Raw genomic sequence first — 21713 nt, 5'->3', positions numbered from 1 at the left:
ATGGTCACATACCTGCATTCTTTGCATTTTCTAGCCACTGTTTAACTTCATTGATCACTTTGTTTGCTTAAGAGCTTGCGAGAGCTGAGTGAATACATTTACTCGGTGAAAAAGTTAAATAAATATGAACACATTTAGAAAAAACGATCAATGTTTTATAACATTGTCATTATTCAGTGAAGGATTTTAAACTTCCAAATATGTCCTCTGTTTCTGTAATTTTCTTGTGTTTGAAAAGTGATTTTGTTATGTATCTATGTGTGGTATTCTGTGGTTTAATTACATTTCTAAAGAGCCTAGAGGCAAATTATTTACATCTTATTTTCATGTCAATTATTCCATCTTACTTCATGATGTGTGAATATGCTTTTTGCTTTTTGATGTGTTTTGGTCTATATATCTATTATCCAATGAGATATGTATTATTTTAGTACATATTATTTTAATATTTAACTATATTTCTGCTGTTGCTAAAATTGCATGGTGTTTCAAAATGTCTAATTTATCTGGGGAATTTATTCCTGAAACCCCCAAGATAGTAGTCTTCAAAATACTGAATGCATATCTAGCTACTATGCACTAAAGCTTCAGCTGGTCAGTTCGTCTGTTACTTTAAATGTCTTTATGTTTGTATGTCTGGTGTAATTGTTGTGTTTATTATAAGTATATTTTCTATGTACTATTTCCTCATAACTGTTTGTCCATAATTCTTTCCTATGAACTTCAGAAAGTGTGTGATTTCTTTTAGAATTTAGTATTCTTACAATTACTATCTTTAAAGTGCCAGAAGCACCGAAGAAAATTGCCAGAGAAGAAAGAGTATCCATTGCTGTTCCAAAAGGAAAAGTGCCTACACCATCAGAAGGTACTCTGGCCCATGGATCAATCTATGAACAGAGGGTCCTTATGCAATACCACCAGAGCTTCAAGCCTGCTGGTCTCGCACCTTTCTTGAAGTTCTGATGTTAGAATCATAGAATCATTTAGGTTGGACAAGACCCTTAAGATCATCAAGCTCATCTGTTAACCTAACACTACTAAGTCCACCAATATTTTCCACCATAGTCCCAAGGGAGTCTTAACAGAGCCTTTGTGAAACATTAGAGACATATCTTTCCCAATTACTCTGGGTGTGGGAGGTGTCAGGAAATAGTAACTAGTTTTTTAAGAAACCCCAAATGGGATATTTATTATTGTACATGATATGGCACCAGAGAAAAATATTAATGTTAAACTCTGTCTTTGAAGTACCAACAGAAGAACAACACTGGGCTATGTCAGAGGAAGTATCCATTTCTCTTCACACGGAAAAGGAGATTTCATACACAGGTATGAACAGACTAAAAAGAATATATGCCCAAATTTACACCTTGACATCTACTTAAAAAAAACCACGAAAACAAAAAACCAACCCAAATAAACAAACCCCAAAAAACCCCAACAAAACACAATTTCAAGTCCTGTGCAGATCACCAGTTTATCCTGAAAGTGAAGCTTGTAAAACACCACAGGACATATTCCATTCTCACAAAAGGCTTAAATCTTTTCTCCTGGCTTACTGCTGTTGTCATAGTGGAAGCCCAACCATTTCACTAGGTCCTCTTTTGCAAACCTTGCCGTCTGTCTGACCTTTGAGGGGAAACAGCAGCCTTTTCCTTCATTTATATTAACATGCTTTCCCCTTCTAAAAAGAAAGCCTGTCCTTTCCCCTTTCTGTGACAGCAATTCCTCACCTAAATCTGAAGGTCAAAGAGAAAACCTTTACTTCTGCTGTTACGTGCCTGGCTAAGACTCTTAGCACAATCCCATATATTGGACCTGCCAGCTCAAGGCCTTTGAACAAATTCCACAGCTTCGAAAGAAAATTCATTTCGTCTATCACTTTTGGAGGCAATCTATTGATTTGTGAAAAATGAGCCAGAAGATGCTTCATACTTACTATTTTCAGATCTGCTGCTGTTGATAAACAATGTTATCATATTCATATCATGAAAGATTAATACAGTCACATCAGTGTCAGGTTAAATAATCTATTTAGTGTCTTTACTGGAGAATGATGTGGGGGCAGATCATGAGTACTAAGAGGAGACTGGAAGAGGATCTTTCACTGGCTTTCTGTAAGGCAGGGGTAATATGCCGGCTGGTCTGGAAAAAAAGGGTCAAAGCAGAAGAACATCAAATGCAACAGTTCTCCCATGGGATACCAAATAGAGGTGTTACAGCTAGGACAAAAGGATCCAAAGGAACCTGAGCATCCCGGCAAGGGCACTCATGCACAATGCAGTTTTTGTTATCAAAACAACCAAAGTCACCAGTTCCAATCAGTTTTAGTTTAAGATTTCAAATGCAGATGTACCTGGCAACTTACAACTAAATATCAAGCAGGGCTCTGCCAGAAATATTTAAAGTGCTGGTCAGTCTTCACACTGCCCCAGAAATAACACCTGCTTAGCGAACATCAAGACTTGTGGCAGCTACTCATCCTACGCTCACTGTAGCTTGCCATGAAGAAAGCATGTAGAAATTCTCAAATCTGTCACTGATGGGATGGATTCCATCTCTTAAGAAGATCAAAAAACATTTCCCATCTGTTAAGAAAATGCCAAAGTTATTCTCTAACTTGGCAAGTCTAGCAGTGTCCCACACATTAAAATGCTCTGGTGATTTTCTGTGCAGTTTTCAATTACATTGGTAAACATTTTCCCAAGACACCTGCCTTAGAAGACAGGACACTGCTGTTCTGACAAAGAGAATATGCTGCTTAAATGATACGTGTGTTCTTTACTGAATAAATCTTAAAAACTGAACCTATCCAGACCTTAATCTTTTAGAAATTTTCCTGCTCTTATAGGGAATGGCTCCTTGCCATGGCTGAACAGACAAGTCACTTCGTGAAGCAATTGACAGAAGAGGAAAAATACCTTCCTCACTGAGTCATTAATTCTTTTCCCTTTAATTAGACTAGAACTCTTATACCTTGTCAGTCACTCACAAAGATTTTCTCTGTGTGTTCCCTCATCGTCATCTAGAGTTACCTATGCAAATCTTTTGTTACCAGTGACTGAAGACTCTTGATCTATTATTGAGGTAGTGCAAAGTGTTACTGCTGAGAAGAGGGGCTGCCACAGAGGACAGCGGATTTTAGTGGTTTTGTAATTGGTTGAACTTGGGTTTTGAGTTCTGCCCATTAGCAAGCTGAACTTCACTGCTGGCAGCAGTGGATGAAGCAGGAATCACATCGCTTGCTTATACTGGGATCTTGAAATGTTTGTTGCTACTTAACTGAATAGCAGCCTAATGGCTTCTATAATTACATGTCCAGTGTCAATAAACACACTTGTCTTTTACGTATCAGCCATGTTTTTGTAAGATAGCTTTTTGTGTTTCTTGACAAGAATATTTGCCTTTAAACAACACTTTTAAAAATTCTGAAATGTAAATGTACTGTATCTTTTAAGTGCCTGATGTACCAGAGAGGGCTATCATTGAAGAAAGAGTACCAATTTACCCTCCTAAAAAAACGGCAAGAGCACCAGCCAAAGGTATACTGGATAGAGTATTGAAATATGTTATAAATGTTTTCTGTGTTTTGTATGTTGCATGTACAGTGAATACTGATTTGTTTTCTATGGAATGTTCTTCCTTTAGTTTAATTCTTATTTGATAATGCCTTGTGACCCTTATTATTAGTAAGACCTATGTGCTAAATTTTAAGATTCTTTCAATTGGTATCTTTTTAAGTGCCCGAAGTACGCAAGACAGTTGTCCGAAAAGAAAAAGTGTATGTTGAAGTTCCTCAGTATGAAGAGGAAGAAGAGATTCCAAAATACGAAGAGGAAGAAGCCACCAGATATGAGAAGGAAGTAATACATTACAAAGAAGTCCACCATTATGAAGAAGTTAGTCATTATGAGGATGAAGTTCCTCAGTATGAAGAAGTTCCTCAATATGAAGAGGAAGAAGTCACCAGTTATGAAGAAGAAGCTGCTTATTATGAAGAGGAAGTTCCTGAATATGAGGAGGAAGAGTCAGAGGTCCCCCAGTATGAAGAGGAGGCTCCCCCACCAGTTAGAGGTACACTTTAATTTTAGGATTTGTGTGAGAAAAAGTAGTATCTTTTCATTCTGTTAATGTGCCAAAGTTTTGTTTTAATATGTTCCAGTGTGCTTTACAGTGTGCCTTTTTTCAAGATGTTTAATGATTAGTATGTAGTGTAGAAAATGTGTGATTGCTGTATGTCTACTCTTTATTACTACCTCTATAAATGTAAATGTTCCATGTCATATATGTTCATTCCTCTTTCATATGAAGTCTTTATAACCCACTAAGAACATTTAACTGAGCTTTATTTTATTCTCATCTGGGGTTCAATTTTGCTATCAGACTGTGCTTGAAATACTTTGAAATGTGTATGAGAATTCTGCAATCACAAACAAAACAATATGTTTATCTAGAAAATAGGTAGGGTGCTTGAAAATACGTGATTTAGGAACACAAGTCACATTGACTTCCTCTCAGAAATCTTTAAACACTCTATAGTTGTTTATTTATTTCTGGAAGAGAATATATTTTAATGGAAAGCAAAGATATAAAAGTTCGATTAAATTGCCATATTTAAATACCCTTAGGTGTTTTCCTTAGGAATAATTTTTACAGTACTGGTGTAATTGTCAACATTGTTAGTACAAGATGAACATACTATTCACTACTTAGAGAGGACAACTAGGTCATGCCAAGATCTTGGTAATAAAGCCTTACTACATCATAATTTAAAGATTTAGACCAACTATAACCAACTTTCCAAAATTTCATAATCATCTAAAAGTTCTTAAAAATGTATATTTTCCAGCCCTGATTCAAATCATTCCTTAGAGATCCTTCCCCAAAAAACAGTTCAGAATTTTTTTGGCTAACTGATGAATGCCAAAACTATATTTAACATTGTTTGTACTAGAATTTTGACATACTGATTAGCACATTTTTTTCTTAGTAAAGAAAAGGCCAGGCTGTACACTGTAAAAGTCAGGTTAATCCTGAACAGGAAGATTAGAGGTAGCTAAAATTTCCTTTGACTCTATCATAAAAGTAAAGTTTAATTCATATGTGCTCCAAACTTTCTTCAGTAGGCTCAGAGCCAGTGAGGTTACTCTCCTATCATCATAAAACTTGTATGGATATTTCTGGGTTTTGGAGTACAAAAAGCATTAAGATACATTTTAGTTGAAACCTTTGCCTCACTGCACTTAAAGGGCAAAATCTGTTCATTTCAGCAGTCAGGATTTTTTTTTTTTTAATCCAAGTAAAACACTCATAAACAATGTCTTGACCCAACCGATTGTGGTGTAAACTGCTGGGTACTTATAATGTGTCCATAGTTTTGTGTTTGAAGTAAATCAATTCATAAACTTGATGTGTTTGCTTATTACATGTAGAAAGCACTGAGGAAGAAAACGTGATCAGCAATATATATTCAATACATATACAAAATTGGCTTATTCAACATGATCAGATGCAACCAATTACATACCTGAGAAACATTAGGATCATAGCTGTAGAGGAAAATAAGGAGAAGCAGTAAAAATACTAAATATCTAATTCAGTAACTAAATAGTTGTTTATTACAATGTTTGTAATAAACATCCAAAAATTGGAGGAAAAGATAAAAATGTATTTTTGCAAGTTCCCCCACCATCACACTTCTTAATCTTCTTTAATAGCTGGTTCTAAAAAGTCCAGCTCTGTCTCAACTCAATCTTTTGACCAGCAAATAAACCCTTGAAATTAAAAGCATTTTTATTGATGGCCTTAGTGGCCAAGCAGGGACAATGAACATAATAATAGTTAATATAATCTGTTTGCTCTTTTGTTTTGTCTTAATGATCAAATCATGTTAAATCATAGCTGTATGTTTTGGGTATGTATTTGTGATGCTTGCTTGCACTTCCTGTTCCTGTTGTTTTAGAACTAAATACTTAAAACATTATGGTATCTTTCAAGTTCCTGAGGTTCCCAGGAAGCCTGTTCCAGAGGAAAAAATACCTGTTCTGAAGAAAAAAGAAGCTCCTCCAGCAAAAGGTATATATCATCTTTTTATGTTAGCAGGCATCCTCTGAATGTGTCATTCACAGTATTTTTAAGGTGCCTTACTTGATCATTCCTTTTTTCTATTCTTTATTGAGAGGGCTCTTCATATGAAATGTTTGTGCTGCTGGCTTTTTTTGTTTTATTTCTGTTTTGACTAGCTTGTGGATTATTTTTTAACCAAAGTAATGTTTTTGAAGTGCCTGAGGTGCCAAAGAAACCTGTACCTGAAAGGAAAGTCCAAGTGCAGAAGAAGGAAGCTCCCCCAGCTAAAGGTATATGAACATGTAATTAGCTATGATCAGAGTGTCTTCTAGACTTCATTTATCTTGTCACTTGTGTTAAACACTAAGATAGTAAAAGGATTGTTGCCCTTAAGAATTGTGGTTCTTTGTGTTTGTGTTCAATTGTTTAGTGTCACTGGCTTATATGTCATGGTGTTTTAGATACTTACACCAAGTTCAATTTACAATCTTTTACTAAGTTCCAGAAGTGCCAAAGAAACCTGTGCCAGAAGAGAAAGTTCCTGTTCCTGTACCAAAAAAGAAGGAACTTCCACCAGCCAAAGGTACATCAGCTCTTGACAGAATGTGTTAAAAAAAAAATTTAAAAATCAGTCTTTGTTCACCTTCCCTCTTTAATGTAATGTAGAGTGAAAAGAGTTTTCTATTCTTAACAGTTTTTCTTTGCTATTCCACTTTATTGATTCATATCATTGTTCTTTACCTTATGGCTCAAAAATGAAATTCTTAAACTACAATAATATCTTTAAAGTGCCTGAAGTAACAAAGAAACCTGTGCCAGAAGAGAAGGTACTTGTTCCAGTGCCTAAAAAAGTGGAAGAACCTCCGCCAGCCAAAGGTACACCAGTTTCTGGTTCAACTGCGTAATTCTAGTTTTGTTTCTTCAGCTTTAGAAGACTGCAAGTAACAATCCCATTCCTCGTCCTAGACTGTTTGATGCTGAACCACTCACTGACCTATGTTTGATCAGAACACTTTATTGTGGCTCTTTCTGTTAGTCATGGGTGCTATGCTTATCTTACACTTCAGTAATTTCTATGTTTGTGTCTTGTAGTGTCTCTGTCTTTTGGATCTTATATATCTAAATTATTTAAAATTATTTGCTCTTTCAAAACTAATGATCTAAAAGATAAACACTGTACCTAAACAGCCAGACTTCCCCCTTAGTCTTACTATGCCAATTTGTAATGCTGTGGTCTATATGTTTGTAAGTTTACATCTGTGCATAAACCTGTGGGTAAAATCAATGTTATCGTTCATACACAATTAAATTTTACCGTATTTGTGTAGTTATCTTAATATCAGTTACGCAGTTATAATTCTACTATGTTTTATGTTGCATTGAAAATTAATTTCTTAAACAAAAATGTCTTTAAAGTGCCTGAAGTGCCCAAGAAAGTTCCAGAAAAGAAAGTACCAGTCTCTGTACATAAAAAGCCAGAACCTCCACGAGACAAAGGTATCTCTTCTTATAACTGTACATGTGGATGATGCTTCATATTGTTTCTGAAGTATTGTAGCAGTTTGTGACAAATGTTCTTGCTAATTCATATTCTTTAGCTTCTGTGTAAATTGTCCCTTAGTTTCTGATGTTGTGTTGAAGTTTTCTACAATTAAATATACTATCTTTGAAGTGCCAGACATACCAAGACCTCCTCCTGAAGAAGTACCTGGTTTTGTTCCTGAAGAAGAAGAGGAGGAAGAGGAAACTGTGCCAGAGATAGCAGCAAAAGGTACACCATTCCTTCTCGAAAATTATCAGAGCGCTTTGCTCAGTTCATTAAAAGATCTTCATCTCTACTGGTTGTTTTAAGCTGGATGTAAACCTTAATTATCCTTCTGAGGGGACTTTTCTTCATCTTTTTGGTCTTTGTGACTGTGTTCTGTGGTTTTAGTAGTTTTGATGCTCTAAAAATAATTGAAAATTTCTTATCAAAACAATATCTTTAAAGTGCCAGAGGTGCCCAAGAGAGCTGTCCCAGAAGAAAAAGTACCTGTTGCAGTTCCTAAAGTAAAGAAAATTCCACCAGCTAAAGGTATATCACATTGTGGAGTATGCAGATAGTTCCTCTCCCTCACATTTTCATATTTCAGTGGAACCTCATTTTAAAAATCAATTTATACTTATGCAAAATCAGATTCTTGGTTCTAGCACCCTGCTGCTCCCCTGTAGTGAGCAGTGGTAGGCCTCAGGCAGGGCTTGACTGTCTATTTTGCTATTGACATCAGTGGGCTGAGAATCAGGCCTTGAATGATCTTCTGCTTTTCCATTTTAAGTGATTGCTGTGAATGAAATAATTAATTGTGATAGCATTATTAAGAACTAATGTTTAAATAAATTTAACTTTTGTTTAAAAAAATTACTTGGAATAATATTTTATGCACCTTTACCTGGAAATTCTTCGATTCAGGGAGATCATTCTGACATGTATCTTGAGAGTATTTTAAAATCTCAAGCCCTTTAGCTAAACTTACATAAAAATTAAACCAAATCACAATTGACTGTACAAATAACCAGAAGATATATCCTAAATGTGAAATTCAACATGGAGGCAGACTATTGCAGAGGCCATCCTTTGGTGCTGAGCAAATTCTACCTCAGCAGGTGAATTTTTTTAAAAAAATTTAGACACTGGAAGTTTTTTATGTAAAAAAATTAAATGCTAATAATCTTCTACAAACTCTTATTTGTGGCATATCTTTCTAATAGTGTCCATTGGCAATGATGCTGTGTAATTAAGAATTGGGCAAAAGAGCTAATCCTCATATAATCCTTATAACCCAATTGCACATCACTCTTTTCAGGGAGTGAAAAATAACTAATAGAGTTTCCCTTAATTTTATTACTCTTGTTACCTTAAAGTTGGTGTCTTTGTGTTTTATGTTATGAATTTTTCTTTGTCATGTTGTGAAAGTAAAGTTCTTAAAAATAATATCTTTAAAGTGCCTGAGGTGGCCAAGAAAGTTGTGCCTGAAGAAAAGGTTCCTGTTTTTGTTCCTGAGGAAGAAGAGGAGACTATTCCAGAGGAAACTATACTAGCCAAAGGTACATGATCTTTTCTTACAAGTTACTCATGAGATCTTTTGAGTTCACTAAAATACATCACTATTTCTTGTTCTAAGTTGTATGTAAATCTTAATAATCTTTGTGGGGAGCTTGTGATCTTGTTTTATGTTTCTTTATGTTTTTAATGTTTTGAAAGTTTTTAAAACATGTTTGCAAAATAATATCTTTAAAGAGCCAGAGATTCCTAAGAAACCTGTCCCAAAAGAAAAAATACCTGTACCCACTCCCGAGAAACTGGAGCTTCCTCCAGCAAAAGGTACATAAATTAATACCTAGGAAAACAATGTGTTGTTATTCTAATTCAGCATCTCTATTTTATTTTGTTTGTCATTTATGTTAGTTTTGTGTCCCGGCTGTCTTTCAGTATTGATGTCTCAGAGTGCCTGTCAAATTCCTAGCAAAAATAAGCTCTGAAATTATTTGACTTGTTCAAGAAGTCTGCCTATGGATATGAAGTGTCTTTTGTTTTTATTTCTGTTTCTTCTTTAAAACATTTAAAATATATTCTGCAGATCAGTTGTTATTTCATTATGTCCTTTTGTAAATGTTTTCTGTTGTCTTTCTCATACTACTGGTGGATGACATTCTTAAAATAAAATAATGTCTTTAAAGTGCCTGAAATACCTAAGAAACCTGTTCCTGAAGAGAAAGAACCTGTTCCTAAAAAGGTGCCAGCTCCACCAGCCAAAGGTATTGCAGTTTGTAAATGCTGTTATTATTAATAGATAACATTCTTCATACAAGTTGAGTTTAGCAAGGGACATTTTAGTATGTTTGTCTTGTATTATATTTGTCACTATACTATTTGTTTGTTTGTAAGTTTCTGTTCTGCTGTTTGTAAGCTTCTGGGTTTGTGTCTATTTAAAAATGGTGCAAAAGCACACTGAAGTTAGGTCCTATCTTTAAAGTTCCCAAGATGCCTAAGAAAGTTGCTCCTGAAGAGAAGGTACCTGTTGTCCCCCCTGAAAAAGTAAAGGTTCCACCTGCAAAAGGTATATGTACTCCTGATTATATTTAATCTTTATGCTAAAATATTCTTGACCTTCTTCTTTCTAACTTTTGTCTTTGTTGTATGAGATTTCTGCTTGAATTTATGTTAAAATTCTTCATTATCAATGGTCATGTTATAGAACCATAAAGCTCCGTTTCTTGTGCTTTTTTTACTTATACTGCTTTAAGATGGTTGTTTTTTTTTTAAATTCCTAAAAGAAATCCATGTCTTTAAAGTCCCTGAGGTGCGTAAAAAGGCTGTTGCAGAAGAGAAAGTGCCAGCTGTTGTGCCTAAACCCAAAGAACCAACACCAACTAAAGGTACAGCTATATTTCTTCTTATTCCTCCCAAAGATTTGTTTCTCCTCTTCGTTTCTAAAATCTTTTATGATATATATACTGTTTCAGGAGCATATTCTTATATTTTAATGTAACTTACGCTTTTAGATATCATGTACATTTTCTGTTCTATGTGAATTTTCTTGACTAACTGTAAAAAAAAATAAATTGTAAGGTAGTAACAATCATACTGTTTCTAAAGTGCCAGAAGTATCCAAGAAACTTGTCTGGAAAGAAAAAATCCCTACTCCTGCTCCTGTGGTGGAGAAGTATGAATATGCATATGAAGAGTACGAGAAGTACGAGACATACGAAAGTATTGAAGAGTTTGAGAAGGTTCAGGAAACTGAAGAAATTGAGGCATATGAGGAACCTGAAGAACCTGAGAGATATAAGGAGATTCAGGAACAGGAATATGAAGAGGAGGCTGAGGAGAAAGAAGATGTCTATGAAAAGTATGAGTTTAAGGAGAAGGAAGAGACCTATGAGAAATATGAGGAGATATATGAGGAGGCTTACGAAATCGAACCAGCTATAGGTACATCAAGTCATTATTTCTTTATTCTTATAGTTTGTTGAGTTCCCAGATACTGCTTAAGCCTCCTTTGGGTGTTTATTTATATTTGTAGTCCTGTGTGTGTCTGTTGCTGGTAATGATAAATCCATTCAAAGACTCTTCCCTTCAGAGTGGAATGGGAGGATTCCCCATCTGACTGCCCAAGAGTGAGCTAGTGTAGATATGACATATGCAAACTAAATGATAATTTTCTGATGCAGTTCAGCTTCAGCCTGAATTAAATACTTTTATGTGGCAATATTTGTTTCTTTCACCCAGTTATCTCCTGTGAGTTACAGAGATGCTAAAACTCCATCTCATCACTTAAATTTATGATCATAGGCTCCCTCATGCCAAAGAAAAAGTGCATATAAAATGTACCAGAAAGATGTATGCTGGTATTCCTTAGCTTTCTGCGTAAATGGTGAGATGGTTCCTCTATAAATGAGTGGCTGCTATGCTTGCTGTCTTTGTACCTATTGTAATTCCTCATAAATAACTTAAAATCCATAACAAAATATCTTTTTAAAGTGCCTGAGGTGCCTAAAAGACCCCTACCAGAAGAAAAAGTACCTGTTCCTGTTCCTAAAAAAGAAGCTCCTCCAGCTAAAGGTACATCAGCTATTAGACAAATTTAAAAACACAGCCTTCTGCCTGAGTCTCTAAACCCCCAAATCCAGTAATTCGCCTATTCTGATTTGACTGCTAGACCCTTACCTTTCTTTTGCAGTACAAACACAGGGATTAAGTTACTAAAAAAAAAATATTTCATTAACAACTCAAAACTGAGAAAAGTTACTTTCTGAGGACAAAGGAAGAGCAGGCAGGACTGTCAAGATTTAATTTTTGCTGTCACATTAGTGACATTTTATAGCTAATCATTGAAAACAAGCAGATGAATAAATTATTAAAATTCTGTTGAGCTATAGTGCCATATCGGTGAAACTCTAGTTTCTTACAGAATCCTAAAAATGTAGGACCTTCTTCGACGTAATGGCGTACTGCATTGCATGTAATCTTGATAGGTGTTCTCTGTATCAGGCTCTACAGAAGATAAGTGTCATGATTAGCAGTTGTCAGTGGATGCTAGTAGAGTTTCTGTACCAGTCTGGAGCTCAGTAATTTTCTGCTCAGAGCACTTAATTTGCCAGAAATTAATTTTGTGCTAACTTTTTGTAGTTGTTTCTCATATGGATTATGAGAAAGGAATCAGTGGGAAGGGGTTTTTATTTTGCATAAAGACTTGGAGTTAGTTGACAGAAAATGAAAACCGTACCATATTCCCAGCTGGCATTAATTAGAGCTGATAGTTCATGAAACCTAATTGTTAAGGGTTATCCCAGTCAAAAATTCACCCAACAAGAGCAGTGTTTTTCTTTCTTTGAATACTGAAGACTCAGGTTATATAAATCCAAGTGAAATAGTCCAGATGGGTGGCCTGCAATGTCACCACTCAATATCATTTGAGGGCATTGTATTTTGTATTTTTCTAAATTTTCTTACTCTTGCATTGTTTGCTTTTTGTTTAACCTCTACTTTTACATAATATTCATACTCCAAAAGTTCTTAAAAAAACACCAATGTCTTTAAAGCGCCAGCAGTGCCGAAGAAACCTGTTCCAAAAGAAAAAGTACTTCCTGGTGTTCCTAAGAAGGAAATTACTCCACCAGCTAAAGGTACACTGCCTCTGCATTGTCCTCATGAATCATGAACTCTGATTTCATTCTTTTGTTTTCATTATTTGTTGAGAAAGATGTGCATATGTTTTATGTCCTCACAGTGTTTTTTTCAACTGTTCGTGACTGTCTTTCTTTGCCTGTTGGTTTCAAGTAATTTGTTGAAAATGTGAGAGTTGCTTTAAAAAATGTTTGTTCTGTCATTAAGCTACATCTGAAAGTAGTTCAGAAAGAAAAAATACTTTTCTTTATTCTGAAAAGGAAGGCGATTCCACCATCCAAATATATGACCATCTTTCAAGAATATTTTTAAAATGTTATTCTTCTGTCTAATCTTGAAAATTAATATAGAAGTTCTTTCAGGAAGCATTTAATCCTCTGCTATTTCATGACTCTTTCTTGTGAGATTTGCTCTTCTTTCTAACTTCTTCCGAACAACTTAGGAAGTCCTAAAAGTAAATTGTATCTTAAAGGGCCAGCTATTCTCAAAAGAACTGTCCCTGAAGAAAAGAAACCTACACATACACCTGAAGTAGACGTTCCACCAATGAAAGGTAAAGGAACCTCTGATATGAGATTTTATGGAAGGGAAATATTTGTGTAATTTTTCCCAACTAATATCTTCTAAAATGATCCTCATGTTCTTTACACCATGGCAAGAGTATATAGTCTCTAAGTGCAGATTCAGCTCTCAGTCATATATTGAAAACTCTGAGGCAAACAATTCAGTTTTGTGTTCTACATGTGCTAAACAGTAAATCCATCGATATAGGAATGAAAACATGAAAATATGCTGAGGCGGTATCGCTACTTATACTACCAGTATGTAAGCCTTCAGTGCTTTTATATTTGTAATATAGTTGTGAATTTAGTTTAAACTGGGTTTTTGAAGCCAAATACATTGGTTATGATATTGGTGAAGAAGTAACGGCAAGAGCTAGTAAGTTAAAACCATTAAAACTGTTACACTTATCAGAAGGAAAAGCATGATGACACAGTGGGAAAAACAAATGGCTTATGCTTTTTGAGATCAGAAACTATAAATTTCTTCACATAATTAATTGTTCCAGCAACAAAATTCTAGAACTGTATAATATTTCTCTCTCGGAAAGACACAGTATTTGGGACCTCAAAAGAACTTAGTTTTCTGGGTTTATTTCTGTTTGGGATTTTTGAAGTTGAAAATTATTTTGAGGTTACTAAAAGAAAGCTAATATCTTTGAAGTTCCTGAGTTTCATAAGAGAGCTGTCCTTGAGGAGAAAGTACCCACCATTATTCCTAGAGAAGAGGAGCCTCCTTTGTATGAAGGTACATCAGTAACACATCTACCAAACAGTAAATTGCAGAGAATATCTCAATTCATGCTCTAGATAATTCTGTAAAATATGAGACATTTTCAATTAATTTTTTAATTATTTAAAAGTAACTTCCATCCATGTCTTTGAGATCCTCTCTCCCCCCAAATTTAGTTATAGTTCAGCATTTTTAAAATGTTATATTCTCCTCTGTTAATGGGAGAAAGAAGCCTAAATAAAAGAGAAACTCATTTTCTGATACAGGAAAGCACTTTAGCCACATCGGACCAAAGAAATGAAATTAAGCAGACACTGGTTTAAGAGCCACCCTGAGTAATTTTTGAGCTGGAATATAGATAGTTAAAGCCAGATGAGGACATGTGAAATTCAATTGCAATTTCTAGTACATAGAACAAAATAACTAGAAAATAAAATGAAACTTTTCTGTGACCTTGTATTTTTACTAATTGGGAATGGTCATTTCTAGCAATAGTAGGTTAATGATCAGGCTGAAATGAGGCATTTAAATAATTTGTGTTCAAACAGCTCTTTGTCCATATACATGTCTGTATTTTTGCATTATAAGTTGTCTTTCTGATCTTGTCTTGTAAATAATATTAAAATATGTAAAATAAACTAATATCTTTAAAGAGCCTGAAGTTTACGGGGAAGTTCCAGCAGAAGAAAAGGTCCCTATTATTATTCCTAGTGAACCAGAAGCTCCAGCAGCTAAAGGTACACCAACTATTCAAGCAATCTATAAAGCAATACATTCCCTACAAATTAGTCATATTCATAATTCCATCCATGTGCTAATTTGTTGTTTAATGTGTTCATTTTGATGTTTCCTTAGATGTTATGTGTCTGTCATTGCTTCTTTGTTATTTACATTTTGTATATTGTATTGTTCTTTAAAAAATGTCATATCTTTGAAGTACCTGCAGTGACAAAGAAAACTGTCCCACTGAAGAAAATACCTGCTACTGTACCTACAGAAAAAGCTCCTCCAGCTAAAGGTACATGACCTCCAAATGGATTTTCTCTAGTCTTGTTCAAAAGTGAGGTATCAAGTGAGAAACCCAACATAACTCTTTCTCTTGAACAACATGACCCGGTGTTAATACACTGTTTTCTTCCATTTGATCTCTTGTACATTTTGACTGTTTTTACAAACCATACATATGGGGAGATCAGTGACTGAAAACACTATCATTTTGCAACCATTTACAAAGAAGTCAAAAAATACTTCAGCATCTTTCTTCATATGTTAAACTAATGAACAATTATTAAGACAGAATAATTCATCATTAGGAAAAAAATATTCAAGGAACATTTTCTATAAGCTCTTATTTTTGTCTTGTGTTAGCAGCTGCCCAAACAGATTGATATATTCTGTATCAAGAATCTAAAATTTAAAAAGGCAAAATTACTCAAAGATATTTAGTAGACAGAAAATTTATAGCAGGGCCAGGAATTAGCCTTATATTTTTCTGACTTCTTGTCTCATGTTCTCTTTCCCAAAATAGTTTCTTTGACAATATATTAGAAAAAAAATCTGAAAGGTTGTGGCAGAAGCTTGTTTGCAGAAGTACTCTTTGCAGTCATGTCAGGGGCTTTAATAAAGCCAGAATTAAGATAACACTTTAATTGGGACAAAATACAAAACCACAAATTTTTTTTCATAGAAACATAGTTTTGTAATAAAATTCCAGTGCTGAAGAAGTCTCTGGATGTTCAAAACATACTATTTAGTTAATTGCACTGGAGTTTTGCCTTGCTTTTATAGGTAATTTTGAAATTTCAACACAATAAAATCCCCCAAATTGCCAAAATTTCTAAAAATTGTTTGATAAGGAAAAAAAGACTAGTGTCGTTTCAGAGAAGGGCAAGTTCAGACCTGTAAGTCCTAGGAGTTAGAAAAGTAGTGAACTCCAGAAAGTGAAGTTGTTCAGTTGTATTCACAGGTTAATACCATGTATTTTCGTATTGTTCTAGTAAAATTTTTTATTGTTATACAAAACTGTACTACTTATTTCCTAGTGCAAATTTCTAAAATAAACCAATATTTTTAAGTTCCTGAAGTTCCAAAGAAAACTGTCCGCAAAGAAAGAATACCTGCTGCTCTACCTAAAGAGGAAGCTTCACACCATAAAGGTACAAGAAATTTTGAGTGGAATTTGAAGGATAAAAAATGTTTTCATATATAAATCTTTAATTATTTTGAGAACATTTGTCTACCATAAACTAGAGATTAGTTAGCAGCTTTAGTTAGTTGCAACAGTATAAATTTAATTTTTAAAAGAATAAAAATTATATCGCCTGTAGTTGTTGTTAAGAGGCAAATGAGATTTATGTGCAAAAGAGAAAATTTCAAGGGACCCTGCTACTTGAGATCAGTTGGAGGGGAAAAAAAAGTAGAAAAATTACAAAGCTTAGCACTTAAACAGGTAGCTCAGTGTAGGATATGTCACACATCTTTCTTCTGGCAAGCTGCAAAGGTCAGATCAGGGTAGAACATGAGATTTTTTTATTCTCTCATTTGAAATAATCCTAATTTTGAGAGTAGATATAAAATAGACCTGTGTATCTTAAGCTTAAATATTTCATTGTATTTTTTCTTTATTTCACATTGTCTTGTTTTCTGAAGACGTTCTAAATTAATTTAAGTATTTAAACTAATATCTTTAAAGTACATGACGTTTATGAGGAGATGCACATAGAAGAAGAAATTTCTACGGTTCATATAAAAGAGGAGACTCCAGCACCTAGAGGTATATATCTTCTTCTTCATCTCTTCCTGTAATTTACAAAGTCATGAACTCCAAGAACATTAAATTATCCAAGTTCATGGTTTAGTTCTTGTTCAGTGTAAGTAATATTTGTGTTCATTCTTTATAGTACCTTCCTTACATTACAAACCCGGGATTTTTTAATTACTTGTCTTTCTACTCTATATAAATTCTTAAAATGAACTAATATCTTTAAAGTGCCCACAGTCATTAAGAAAGCTGTTCCAGAAGAAAAAGTGCCTATCGTTGTGCCTAAAGAACCAGAACCTACTCCTGTGCTTAAAAGATCAGAGTCTCCACCATCTAAAGGTACTTTGATAGCCTAATAGAACGGAGGTCTTTTGCTGATATCATCTTTTCTGTTTCTTACATAATTTCTGATTTAATAGTTCACATTCCACTTCTGTCAGATTTGTGGTATTTATGTTGTACATGTCCCTTTTCCTGTTTCTCAACTTGTCTTTAAGTCACAAAATTAAAATCAGTAAATATCTTTCAAGTGCCTCAATTGCCCAAGATAACTATTCCTGAAGAGAAACCTGTCCGTCTGCCTAAAAAGCCAGAAGCTCCACCTGCCAAAGGTATAGGTCAACATATCCTTTCCTTTTCCTTTTTCTTCAAGTTTCTTCTGTCCCTCATTTTGTTGTTAAATCATTAAAAATGAGTTGAGTTCATCTATTTCTTCTAACCAAGAGAAATTCATTGTGATGGCACAGTAATTGTATCAGAAACTAGTTAAAGAGACTAAAAATAAGGAAAACTTTAGCTGAGTAAACATGCAGTAAGATTTACAGAACAGCCATTTTCTTTTAATGGGTGTTTATAGGTACTGTAAACAGTCTCAGATATTCTATCAATACTCAAGCAAGAAGTATATACACTACCTCTTTCCCATTCCTCATTTTAAACTGAGGGGTCAACTGATTTCATTTTGAATGGAAATAGCATTAGGCACAGAAATCAGTTGTTACAATTCATTCAAGTATTTCAGAAGTCTGTCTGGACTAGCAGTTTCTGTGACATGTCACCACTGCATGACAAAAGATCCCCAGCAAGGTTGCTTCAGACTGTTATTTGCCAGAGGGATAGAACCACGGAGCCTTTTCATGTAACTGTTGTCAGAGTATCCTCATACTTGTTTTGTCTTATTTCTCTGTATTCAATGTTTTATTTCTGTAATTCTTAAAAGTACACTAATATCTTTAAAGTGTAGAAGATACCTAAGAAATCTGTCTCAGAAGAGAAAATAAATGTTGCTTTGCCTAAAAAACTTATATGTCAATAATGGTGACTCTCTGAGGAGGAGATTACTCTTTCTCTTGGGCAGTAGGGTTTACAATAAAAGAAAAATTACCCTTTATTTCTTGTTTATAAAAAATCCTAGTAGTATGTAATAGTATACATTTTTTTTGCATGACATATCTTTTTATATCCGATCTTACTTTTCTTTCTGATATGCTTCTTGTGAGACACTTTCTTCTTAATAATTTACGTATTTTAAATACCTTAAATATAACAAAAATTAATGCTGTTTTCTTTAAAGTGCCAGAGGTGCCCCAGAAAATTCCAGAAGAGAAAGTACCCATTGCTGTGCTTAGAAAACCGGAACCACCTCCAGTCAAAGGTATGTTGCACTATAGAAAACTAAAATTTGGAGGAGAAAAAAGACCTCGGCCTTGATTGTGCAGATTATTTTTTTGATTGTTTGTTCGCATTGTCCTATTACTTTTATTTTCTGTGCCCATAGTTCTATATATGCTACTGTTTTGAAAATTCTTCTGTTGGAAACATAGCTGTAATCAGTGTACTAGTGTGTTAAAAATACTGATGTGGCTGGGTAGAGATGAGATTGATACTTGAGAACCACAGCAGAAACCTTAAAGAGAAAACAGGGCTTCTGTAATCTGAAATACTCCTGATTGACAGTGAAAAATTAGCCCCAAAGAGTGTTTAATAATTTCAAGGTATAGAATTAGTGATACTGATGTCTAGCACAGGAAAAAACCCTCCATGCATAGGTGAAAAATTGATATCAATAAGTCATTGTGCATAGAAGAATGTGACAAGGAATAGAGAATGAACAATGGCAGCCCTCGTCAAATGGAGATCCAGGAGGTGGTTGAATAAAATAGAAAAGTGTGCTTTGTAATGTTTTGTAATTGGAGAAGAATCTCCAAAAGACTCTGAGGTGATTCCTCAGACTTTACAGGGACATAAAAGAACCTTAAGACAATAAACATGTCAAAGAGATGGCTCCATTAAGAACCTCCCTAGTTTTCAATTTCAACAGAAAGGTTTTGAACATAGCTGTAAAATTTCATATGATAAATGAAAATAATTTCTTTCCTTAAAGTGCCTGAAGCACCCAAGGAAGTAGTTGTAGAAGAGAAAATCAAAGTTGCTGTGCCTAAAAAGCCTGAAGTACCACCAGCTAAAGGTACCTGTCATTAATAAAACCATGGTGATAATTTGTCTTATTTTCACTGATAAGACCTTTATGATACTATTTCTCTCTGTGCTTTTTATATTTCATTTTTGGGAGTAGTCGCTTTGCTCCTCTCAGATGACTCTCGATTAAGAGTAAGAGCAAAAAGCCTATTTGGTAAAGGGTATTATGCTTAATTGGTGTTACCTGCTGTCCTTTTGTTTGTTCCTTTTTCCACTTTAATGCTATTTAAATTTCTCTAAATTCTTAGTATTAACATAATCATTAATTTTAAAGTGCCAGAAGTGCCCAAGAAAGTGCCAGATGAGAAAATACCGGTTGCTGAGCCTAAAAAACCAGCAGTTCCACCAGCTAAAGGTACTTGTCATTACAACAAAATTAACAGAATAAAAAATATAACTTTTTTCTTGTTTAACACTATAAAAGACAGTACCCAAGACCTCTGTTAGGACTTTCTTCTGTTGTTAGAGGTTTTTCAAGTGAACAAATGTATGTTGTGAAATCAATATATCTTGGTAATTAGTGTTCTCAGGAACAATGTTCTGTTGTTATGCTTTAATGTTGTTTATAAAGTTCTTATACTAAAAGTTATTAATATTTTTCAAGTGCCTGAGGTACCAAAGAAGGTGGTCCCAGAAGAGGTTTCAGTTAAAGTACCAAAGAAACCAGAACCTGCACCAACTAAAGGTAACTGCTGTACACAATTAATGAAAGAAAAACCCTTCCTTGCCTATGGTACCATTTTAACGTATTGATAATTTACTTTTACTATAAATATTCTATAAAACATTTTTGTTGCTTAAATTGTATTTTTGCATCTGTGCCTCAGTGAGACATCAGAAAGAATTTTCTGTAGGCAAAGAAAAATGTTGATATTCACATCCAAAACCTCTGATGCTTTTGATGTCCCTGAGTTTTACTTCCTCTTAGTGTCTTATGCTGCAGAGATATGTTTGACTCTCATACAAATAGAATTAATTACTTTCTTTAAAGCACCCGAGATGCCCAAGAAAGTGGTTTCAGAAGAAAAAGTGCACATACAAGTTCCTAAAAAACCAGAACGTCCACCTCCTAAAGGTACCTGTTCAATACTGGTAAAATTGCACAGAAATTTTAATCTGTTTCCCTAAATATTATCTTTTTTAAGTTTGTGTTGTCCTTTTTCTTTATACTCTAGTATTTATAAATGTTACAGATTGTGTTGTTTTCACCTGTGATTAGCTCCCTGTAAACAATAACGGCTACTAATTGTGTGCAACAAGCAAGATGAAAAAAACACAGACTAGTTATAAGGGGTATTTTTTTTTCTGATGCCATTTGGTTATTTTCACCTTTGAGCTATTGTTGCCTTTTTAATTCCTACTCTTCAAATTCCTGAAAGTAAAACAAACAAATATCTTTAAAGAACCTGAGGTGCCGAAGAAAGTTGTTCCAGAAAAGAAAATACCTGTGTCTAAAATACCAGAACCTGAGGTTGTGCCTAAAGAACCAGAACCTGTCGTTGTCCCAGAACCAGAGGCTGCACCTGAAGAACCAGAACCTCTACCAGAGAAAGGTAAATCTCAATACCATTAACATAACAAAAACAATATTTTTTCTCTTTTCATTAACACTGTGACTTTTCAGGCCTTCTCTTTTCTGAGAATCTAAATGATACTTGTTCTATGTATCTGCATAAGTGTGTGAAACAGACATATGTGGGTCTTTCTGAAAAATAGTGACAAATCTTGGCTGTCTGAATTGCCTGCATTTTATAATTCAATGTTTCCTACTGTTTTGTATTGTTCTTACTATTCTACCCGCTTGGGCTCATGAAAACAACCACAACTAATATCTTTAAAGTGATAATAGTAGAAGAAAAGAAAATACCCATTCTATTAGCTAAGCACAGAAAATATCAATGTAATTGAAATACCAGAAGCTTCACCAAGAAAAGCTAGATGCCATGACTGCTAATTCTTGAAAGTCTTCAGCTTATTACCTGCAATGTTATTAATATCTTTTGTCCTGTCCATTCTGTTTGTAATTATCATGGATTTTGCTTATATCTTAAGTTATACTAACTGTGCACACGTGCACTTCCATATGGGACATGTGGCATGGTGGGGGTGGTGTACATTTGAGAGAAAAGAGAGAAAAACCAAAATGTGGTATATTCATCCTTAAAAAGGCCAACATAAATGATTGATACCTGATTTTTTTTTAATGTTTTCATTACAATTGTGGGTTTATGTTTTATGATTCTCTTAAATTTCATATGATTGTCTGTGCAGTTGTTAAATTCAGAACTAATATCTTTTATGTACATAAAGTGATCAAGACAACTTTCCCAGAAAAGAAAGTACCTCTTCCAGTTTCCTGGAAACCAAAGCCCATTGCAGGACCCCCAAAACCAAAGCCTCAAGAGGTAGAACCTCAAGAACCAGAACCTGCTAGAGTGGCCCAAAAAC

The 21713-nt window shown here is 34.4% G+C and overlaps 1 protein-coding gene across 1 annotated transcript in view; it reads left to right on the top strand.

Annotated features, from left to right (window-relative positions):
• TTN (titin) overlaps positions 1-21713 on the top strand; it is a 240981-nt gene that overhangs the window by 100791 nt on the left and 118477 nt on the right. The window contains exons 130-162 of the mRNA XM_075093587.1: positions 782-865; positions 1249-1329; positions 3459-3542; positions 3742-4074; positions 5998-6075; positions 6282-6356; positions 6566-6649; positions 6856-6942; positions 7483-7563; positions 7739-7837; positions 8057-8140; positions 9049-9150; positions 9344-9427; positions 9784-9861; positions 10080-10163; positions 10399-10482; positions 10703-11038; positions 11588-11668; positions 12649-12732; positions 13206-13286; positions 13958-14041; positions 14680-14763; positions 14964-15044; positions 16102-16182; positions 16719-16799; positions 17016-17126; positions 17318-17398; positions 18361-18441; positions 19171-19254; positions 19540-19620; positions 19870-19950; positions 20257-20340; positions 20669-20818. Coding sequence (XP_074949688.1) covers positions 782-865; positions 1249-1329; positions 3459-3542; positions 3742-4074; positions 5998-6075; positions 6282-6356; positions 6566-6649; positions 6856-6942; positions 7483-7563; positions 7739-7837; positions 8057-8140; positions 9049-9150; positions 9344-9427; positions 9784-9861; positions 10080-10163; positions 10399-10482; positions 10703-11038; positions 11588-11668; positions 12649-12732; positions 13206-13286; positions 13958-14041; positions 14680-14763; positions 14964-15044; positions 16102-16182; positions 16719-16799; positions 17016-17126; positions 17318-17398; positions 18361-18441; positions 19171-19254; positions 19540-19620; positions 19870-19950; positions 20257-20340; positions 20669-20818 — 3348 coding nt within the window. The remainder of the gene's footprint in view (positions 1-781; positions 866-1248; positions 1330-3458; positions 3543-3741; positions 4075-5997; positions 6076-6281; positions 6357-6565; positions 6650-6855; positions 6943-7482; positions 7564-7738; positions 7838-8056; positions 8141-9048; positions 9151-9343; positions 9428-9783; positions 9862-10079; positions 10164-10398; positions 10483-10702; positions 11039-11587; positions 11669-12648; positions 12733-13205; positions 13287-13957; positions 14042-14679; positions 14764-14963; positions 15045-16101; positions 16183-16718; positions 16800-17015; positions 17127-17317; positions 17399-18360; positions 18442-19170; positions 19255-19539; positions 19621-19869; positions 19951-20256; positions 20341-20668; positions 20819-21713) is intronic.

The sequence above is a fragment of the Phalacrocorax aristotelis genome, chromosome 5, assembly GCF_949628215.1.
Source record: "Phalacrocorax aristotelis chromosome 5, bGulAri2.1, whole genome shotgun sequence".
Classification (NCBI taxonomy): Eukaryota; Metazoa; Chordata; class Aves; order Suliformes; family Phalacrocoracidae; genus Phalacrocorax; species Phalacrocorax aristotelis.
The sequence above is the reverse complement of the archived record's forward strand: the minus strand, read 5'-3'. Positions and strand labels throughout refer to the sequence as shown.